Source organism: Electrona antarctica (genome assembly GCF_951216825.1).
Source record: "Electrona antarctica genome assembly, chromosome: 19".
NCBI classification, from domain to species: Eukaryota; Metazoa; Chordata; class Actinopteri; order Myctophiformes; family Myctophidae; genus Electrona; species Electrona antarctica.
Genome location: NC_136800.1, coordinates 3599631 through 3608399, shown reverse-complemented (window position 1 = coordinate 3608399; position 8769 = coordinate 3599631). Strand labels below are relative to the sequence as shown.

At 44.7% G+C, this 8769-nt stretch overlaps 1 protein-coding gene across 1 annotated transcript; it reads left to right on the top strand.

Annotated features, from left to right (window-relative positions):
* Nucleotides 1-456: 456 nt before the first annotated feature.
* LOC306943788 (scavenger receptor cysteine-rich type 1 protein M130-like) lies at nt 457-8456 on the top strand (the record flags this gene model as incomplete). Its single annotated transcript, XM_079530315.1, has 10 exons — nt 457-521; nt 831-1139; nt 2917-3204; nt 3702-4010; nt 5229-5522; nt 5680-5988; nt 6494-6793; nt 7044-7394; nt 7839-7969; nt 8127-8456. Exons 1-10 carry the CDS (start codon nt 476-478, stop codon nt 8454-8456), a joined length of 2667 nt encoding a protein of 888 aa, XP_079386441.1. The 5' UTR covers nt 457-475.
* Between the last annotated feature and the right edge of the window lie 313 nt (nt 8457-8769).

Genomic DNA, 8769 nt, shown 5'->3' with positions numbered 1-8769 from the left:
GGCTGGCGCCCCTCAAAAGACAAAATTAAACGACATGAGAAATGATGGTGAAAATAGAACAGAATCAGTTAAAAAAACAGAAAACAAACACAAGGATGTGGTTTCGATAGCCTGACATAACAATCTACACTCTTTGTTAGGATTGTTATTTTATAAGGAAAGTAATAGTACTTTGTTTGACTGTACTTATGGTATTCTCACTTGTCTCTGTACAGGGCCTGATGATGTTAGGTTGGTGGGGGGAAGCAGTAACTGTACTGGTAGACTAGAGATCAAACACCAGAGAGAATGGAGACGAGGGTTTACTCAGTCTGTCTGGAACCTGAAGGCAGCATCTGTAGTGTGTCGGCAGATAGACTGTGGCTCTGCTCTGTCGACACAAATGAGTTCTGCTGATTATACTGATGATACTGAAGTATGGGATATTATATCTTCCTGTGATGGCACTGAGTCTTCACTGAGGGAGTGTGGCGCAATGAGGTCTGGCAGCTACTCTCACAGTCTGGAGGTGATCTGTTCAGGTAACACAAACAAACAATAACAGTAATCTGTACAGTCTGCTATTTAATTGATCTGGCTTGTCTGTCTGTCTGTCCCCGTCCGTCTGTCCCCATAGGTCTGTCCATCCGTTGATTCATGTCTATCTGTGTGTGTGTGTGTGTGTGTGTGTGTGTGTGTGTGTGTGTGTGTGTGTGTGTGTGTGTGTGTGTGTGTGTGTGTGTCCTCATGTTCTCGTCTGTTGTCTGTTACCTTTAATGAATGAAAATGTTGAACACCCTCCCCCCCGCCACACACACACACACACCCTCTCTCTCTCTCTCTCTCTCCAGAGTCTGCTGTGAGGTTGGTGAATGGGACCAGTGTGTGTTCAGGCAGAGTGGAGGTGAAGTCTAACCAGTCGTGGGTCTCGGTGTGTGAAGATGACTTTGACCAGCAGGATGCAGAGGTGGTCTGTAGGGAGCTTGACTGTGGGCCTCCTTCAGTCCTCCAGGGGGCGCTCTATGGGGAAGTGAACGCTTCGATGTGGACCAAAGAGTTCCAGTGTGAAGGCAACGAGTCTGTTCTCCTGGACTGTAGAAGTTCAGACTCAACTAGAAACACCTGCTCACCTGACAAGACTGTTGGACTCACCTGCTCAGGTAATCAGGGACGTGCAGAGGGACCAGGAGAGCTGTGGCCTGATTCTTTTCTTTTTTACTATACCCAGATTTAGAGGAATATCTCATTTTAAATGAACACTAGGAATCTAGAACAAATTGTAACCGCAGTGCATGATGCAGTAAAGCCAATATACTCAAACAAAAATAATACTTGTACATTAACCGTTTCCGTACCCAATGGACCCGTACATAGGACGTCTGAGGACGTCCTAGCGCATCCTCAATGATACAGGGCGAGATAAGAATATTCTGAATTTTTTCCTTTTTTTTATTTGTCAGTTCGCCTTTCGGCTACCGTATGCTACACTCTAGGCAATTGTTAGCTTATCATTGACTTAGCTGTTAGCGCGGCGGAAAGAATGACTCGTCTCTCATAATCCAGGGCGCTCTCCGTGGTGTTGAACGGATCGATATACTGGCGCTTCATTTCTGCTCCTCATCCGTCTCTCCCGCAAAATATGAACGCTTTTTGGATCATATATCGTATAAACTAAAACTATCGCAATGTAAGCTAGCTATGTAAAGTAAACCTTTTTTAGTGGATTGTTTCCGGGTCATGGGTTTCCGAGTAAAAGCGGCCATGTCTTTCTGGCACCCCAGAGCTCCTATTTTGAAGGACTTCCGGCACTGATTGTGTTAACCCATTTAGGCCTGACGTCGAAATTAAAATAATTAGGTATTTCTGAAAAACCTCATGTTTCTGTATCAGTGGTGCTCAATATTTCATGTCAAGGACCCCAAAAATTATATGTAATTGACCACCGACCCCCATCTGAAAATATGTTGTTCAAGGGACCCCCCAGAAGCAAAGTTAGAGTTAAAAATGTTCGCTCTGAAAGAATATATTCCAAATTTGCGACACATTTTCACGATTTTTCAAAAATAGCAGACCTACAAGTTCATAGCGCGGCACTGAGTGCCGCGCTATGAACTTGTAGGTCTGCTATTTTTCAATAGCTAAAGTATAACATAATGCTTAAAACACCAAAAGGGGTTCCCGCCAAAAATGGGTTAATGAAACAAACAACGCAAAATAGACTAGAACAGTCATACCAGGTCACTTTCCTATATCAGCTGAATCTCATCACGATTGCAAATGCTTTCCCCACACTGAAAGTACAAAAACTATCATTTCATTGGAATGACCACGATGGGCCGCAGAGACATGAAGCAGAGGCCGCATGGGGCCCGCGGGCCGCGGGTTGAGTAGCGCTGCTGTACACTGTGTACAGTATGTGTTAAAATTGATGAGTTATGTGGACACACCCACCTGACCCATCTCCTCTGCCTCCTCCTCCTACATCACAATGTGCTATGACAGCAGCCTATCATTTCAAACTTTAATTAGCATTCTTTTCAACATGCGTGTGATTTGCTTTAAATGGTAAATGGTGCATTTACTGTATATAGTGCTTTTATCCAGAGTGCTTTACATAGATTGTGCATTACATTCACCCATTCACACACACGTTCACACACCGATGGCAGAGTTAGTGTCTAACCTACTTAGAACCTACACTAACTCTGGGGGAGCCCGGGATCGAACCGGCTACTCTACCGGCCACTCTATCCCTGAGCCACTGCCCCTTTACTTACTCTGATTTAGGTTGACAGATCTTTTTGGAACGTACCGGTGATGCTTTCTGTGTCCCCTGCAGGATAGACTGTGTAGAGTCTTAAAACATACTTAAAATGAAAGTAATGCATTTTTTTTTTTTTTTTTTAGTTTTTACTGCTTACTTTCGTTTCTGTACAGATGTCAGATTGGTGGAAGGAACCAGTAACTGTGCTGGAAAACTGGAGATGAAACTCCATTATGAGTGGAGACCAGTGGATGATTCTGACTGGACCCTGCAGTCATCATCTGTAGTGTGTAGACACCTAGCCTGTGGTTCTGCTGTTTCATCACTAAGACTGGTTGGTTCTACAAATCAACCTGTATGGTGGATAACATCTCCCTGTGTTGGCTCTGAGTCTTCACTGAAGGACTGTGGAACAAATGCGTCTTATACTTCAGCCCACAGACTGGAGGTGATCTGTTCAGGTAACACCTGTTCTGTCTGTCTGTCTGTCTGTCTGTCTGTCTGTCTGTCTGTCTGTCTGTCTGTCTGTCTGTCTGTCTGTCTGTCTGTCTGTCTGTGCCTCACCTGAGACACCAAAACTGATACACACAGAACACACACCTCCCTTGTGTTCTGATACACACAAACATCTTTACTTGTATTAACCTGAAGTACTAAATAAAGTACCACCAACAAAATGCTCACATATTAATAGGTTACCGAGTCCTGACTGTCCATTACAGAGACATGTTAGGAATTCTGAATACACAAATATTAGTTATTACATTTAGACAACTCCTTATTTGTGCGTAGTGATGTTGGAAAATGTATTCTTGAATGATCTCAACTAAGATCCCCCACTCTTAAAAAAATGGCATTTCAGAGATGAGCGGAGCAGTCCTGGAAAAGTGTAATGTATTTGTTTTTGATAAAAAAAATCACTCTCTCTCTCTCTCTCTCTCTCTCTCTCTCTCTCCAGAGTCTGTGAGGTTGGTGAATGGGACCAGTGCGTGTTCAGGCAGAGTGGAGGTGAAGTCTAACCAATCGTGGGTCTCAGTGTGTGAAGATGACTTTGACCAGCAGGATGCAGAGGTGGTCTGTAGGGATCTTGGCTGTGGGGCTCCTTCAGTCCTCCAGGGGGCGCTCCATGGAGAAGTGAACGCTTCGATGTGGACCAAAGAGTTCCAGTGTGAAGGCAACGAATCTGCTCTCCTGGACTGTAGAACCTCAGACTCAACTAGAAACACCACCTGCTCACCTGACAAGACTGTTGGACTCACCTGCTCAGGTAATAATAATCACAACTAGAAAAGAACATTTCACATAATGTGACTGGTTTGTGGTCACCTGCAGCCTGGCATCATTCACTTCCCTGTGCAGTGAGTGAAATGTACTCTAGCTGCAGACAACGTCATGTCTGTGATTACTTTGATTCTGATGGGATGAGAAATCACATCCAATATAAGCATATGGTTGTGAATCACCAAGGTGGTAAAACTGGAGCTATTTAGGCTATTACCGTGTACTTCCTGCTGCCACCGTAGTCCAATTGAATTGTGGAATTGGTCGAATTGAAGAAGTAATCCAGCACCGCACCACATTGTGGGTGTGAGGCAGAGTACAGAAAGTTTGCATGCCAGTCTCTCATGGCTCAGAGTAGAGGAGAGGTTGGCATGCAATTTAGTGAGTTTCTTTAGGAATGTTTGTCATAGTAAACAACCAGTTTGTCTGTATTCACAAATACAGTATGTGAGAGATCGTCATAGTCATGCTACCAGGCAGGCTACTAGTGGCCACATGGTCAAAGAAAAACCCAGAACAAATGCGGTTTGCAGATCTGTAATGTTCAGGGCTATTTCAGTATGGAACACGTTACCAACTATAATCACGGAAGCACCCAGTAAGGCTAGTTTTAAGAGGCTCCTTAAGAGACACCTGATCAATTACCCCAATTTTAATTTTAATTAACTGTCATCATTTAAGGGGATGTCTTGTTTAGTGTTTTTATTTTCTCTGTATTTTTAATGTCTTAAATGCATTTGTATTTTGTATTATGAATGTATTTTTTTCAAGATTGCACCTGTTTTTATTGTGCAGTGTTATTTTTGATTGTGTTGTGTTATATGTATTGTTTGTCATGGACCCCAGGAAGAGTAGCTGCTACATTGGTGGCAGCTAATGGGGATCCATCTGAATAAAGAATATCACAAAGCACAAGGCACCACAAATATATTATGCTTAGGGAACCCAAATGGCCAGCAGCTGCCCTGATTACCTCTATGGTCATGTCATCAAGGGAGACCTGTCCAATAATTCATATTTCATCCAGATTGGCTAAGATTGACCTCTACTATATTGTCGGTGGAGTCCTGTGCTCAGAGGAGCACATATTTCTAGTTTAAAACATGAAAATGACATTGCTAGCCTGAGATAATTCGGATTCCTATTTAACAATGAAAGTAATAGTACTTTATTTTATTCTTTGCCTCGTTTTGCCACTGTACAGAGCCTGGTGACGTCATGTTGGAGGGAGGAACCAGTAACTGTTCTGGTATACTGGAGGTGAAACACCAGGAAGAGTGGAGACCAGCGGGTTCTATTTATGACTGGAACCTGAAGTCATCATCTGTAGTGTGTAGACAGCTGAACTGTGGCTCTGCTGTTTCAACACAAAGGAGGTCTGATGCAACCGTTGAACCTGTGTGGAAGATTCCATGTGTTGGATCTCAATCTTCACTGAGGGAGTGTGGAACAAAGGAGTCTCACAATTCCACTGAGAGACTGGAGGTGTTCTGTTCGGGTAAAACAAATAAACAGTGACCTCAACTATTACAATAATGTGGACTCCACTTCACCTCCACAACTCGTGCGTGTGTGCGTGCATGCGCGTGCGTGTTGAAACATTAATAAGATACACGTATGTTGACAACCACCCCCCCCCCCCTCTCTCTCTCCAGAGTCTGTGAGGTTGGTGAATGGGACCAGTGTGTGTTCAGGCAGACTGGAGGTAAAGTCTAACCAGTCGTGGGTCTCAGTGTGTGAAGATGACTTTGACCAGCAGGACGCAAAGGTGGTCTGTAGGGATCTTGGCTGCGGGGCTCCTTCAGTCCCCCAGGGGGCGCTCTATGGAGAAGTGAACGCTTCGATGTGGACCAAAGAGTTCCAGTGTGAAGGCAACGAGTCTGTTCTCCTGGACTGTAGAACCTCAGACTCAACTAGAAACACCACCTGCTCACCTGACAAGACTGTTGGACTCACCTGCTCAGGTATAATCTAATAATTTGAGTAATGTCCTCAAAGTATGAGGAGGGAAAATTACCATCTATGCCGCCAAACTTTGAGGACGGAATTGCAGCAAAATTAACCATGTATGGCCGACATTGGCGATGTGGTTGGCCGATTGGCTGGAAGGTGTGCCATTATTCCCATTATGCACTGTGATTGGCTGAGCATGGCATGAGGGTGTGCCACAGCCAGGGACACCCGTTATATATAAGTTGCACGGAAGTTGCATATTCCGTGCATATTCCGTGCTCAAACTTTGAGTTTTGAGTTTGACGTTTGGTCAAATCCGTTCCAAGAAGTCACCCGTTTGCCGTCTTGGGAGTGACAGTTCACCATGTGTTAGTGTTAGACAGTGTTAGGAATAGATCCCCACCATCTGTTAACAGAACACCACCATCCATTAACATGGAGTGGGAGAACTGAACACTTTCGGCTCACAAGGCATGTCTGCTCTAAATGGTTTGTAACGGTCTTCTCTCTGTACAGAGCCTGATGACGTCAGGCTGGTGGGAGGAAACAGTAACTGTAGCGGTGTACTGGAGATGCAACACCAGGGAGACTGGAGACCCGTGGATGGTCAGTCCGACTGGAACCTGAAGTCATCCTCTGTCGTGTGTAGGCAGATGGATTGTGGCTCTGACGTTTCAACACAAAGGAGTCCTGCTTCAACGGTTCAACCTGTGTGGTGGATCACAGCTGACTGTGTTGGAACCGAGTCTTCACTGAGGGAGTGTGGAATGACACTGTCTCAGAATTCCACTGTCACATTGGAGGTGATCTGTTCAGGTAACACAAACAGTGACGTCCGTCTACTTGCCTACTTACTTAACCTACCTATCTACAGCATAGAAACAGGATGTTTCTTTTTCTGAATTAATTTAAAATAACTTTTTTTGCATCGTCTAATTTCAGCAAAAGTCATACAAAAGCCTTACAATATGTTGGATCTCTAATCTTGGTTCCATCTCATTGGCTACTCTATACTGTATGTAAATATCTGCTGTACTATAATTCAATCACTCGTGTCTTGTTACAGATCTTCTGTTTAAGCCAAACATCAGTGTCTTCCCCACTCTAAACGGGGTTTCTGAGGGCCAGCAGCAGGGGCAGCAGGTGTTGGAAGGTTCCAACTTCAGCATCAGCTGCTCCATCCTGCCACAGTACCCAGACGGCTCCTTCCACCTCACCTTCACTGGAGCCAACAGCACACACAACCACACCCAGCCAGCTGTCAATCACTCTGCCAACTTCCTGTTCTTCGAAGCAGGCCCCGGCCACCAAGGGAATTACAGCTGTGCTTATCACGTCGACGTTGTTATAAAACACACCAACGTGTTTTCTCACAATGTCTCCTCTGAGAGCGACATCCTCTCTCTCACCGTCACAGGTAACCTGAATGAAATTACCTTTAAACCATTCTGGGCGGGAACCCCTTTTGGTGTTTTAAGCGTTATGTTATACTTTAGCTGTTGAAAAATAGCAGACCTACAAGCTTGTAGCGCGTCACCGAGTGCCACGCTACGAGCTTGCAGGTCTGCTATTCTTGATACATCTTGAAAATGTGGCTCAATTCTTTGAATATATATATTCTTTCAGAGTGATTTTTTTTAACTCAAATCTTTGCAACATATTTTGGGCCAAATACAGATAATTCTGGGGGTCCTTGACATGAAAAAGGTTGAGCACCACTGACATAGAACTGTTAGCATTTAGAAGCCCTTTTTTAAGAATCGGCCTCAGGTCTAAATGGGTTAAACTCACAATATGAATCTCCGTCAGGCATGATTCAATCAAACATGAAGGTTTATTTGGTGATGTTTTTTTCCCACAGTCCCTCCTACAGTCCCTCCGACAGTCCCTCCGACACCTGAGGACAACAGCAGCAGAGTTACAATCACTGTGGTGGTGCTGCTGTTGGTGGTGCTGTTGTACCCACCCATCGCCCTCTATTGTCTCTGGAAGGTAATACATCTTTACACAACACAAGACTGGAATGTAAATGACAGTTAAACCAGAGTTCACGTGTCTTCATATACAAACAAACAATAGAGAGATAGGAGGGTTCTCAGCCAGATGATGATTCAGTGACTTAACGTTGGGTGTTTCTGTGTTTCTCCAGGCCTCCAGAAGACATAATGCAGGAGTGTGGGACACTGCGACGGTTCATTATAATGTCGGAAATGAGAACATTGATATCGAGTATTATAATGTTGTTGGTTCTGATTCTGAATCTGGCCTCGAGTATGAAGTGATAGATGAACAAGTAGTTGTTGGATCTGGCCCCATTGAAGAGGCAGAAGACTCAGATTATGAAGAGATAGACAAACAGGTAGTTGTTGAAGCTGCTGGACCCAGTGAGGAGACAGAATACCACCAGTATGAAGAGATAGATCAACAAGTAGTTGTTGAAGCTGGACCCAGTGCTGAGACTGGAGTCCAGGCCCCATAGACCCTTGAGACGCTCGGGTGGCACAGTAAAGTAGCTGTGCCCACCATTGCGGAGTCTGGGGGGTTAGAATCCACCACAATGCATCTGGCTTTGTCGAGCATCTACACGAACACATTTGGCCCATGTTCGGGGTAGAGAAGCCGGGCGGAGAGGGTGATATATGTATATATAGTCACTGCACATAATCCTACAGAGTATTCCTTCCTGTCAGCAGGGAGTGTTGGGTGAGAGGAGTCAGATGAAGGCTCTACATCCTCCCGGTAGGAGCTCCAGGTGAGCTTGTGACAATGTACAGAAATGTGTGTGGGGGGCA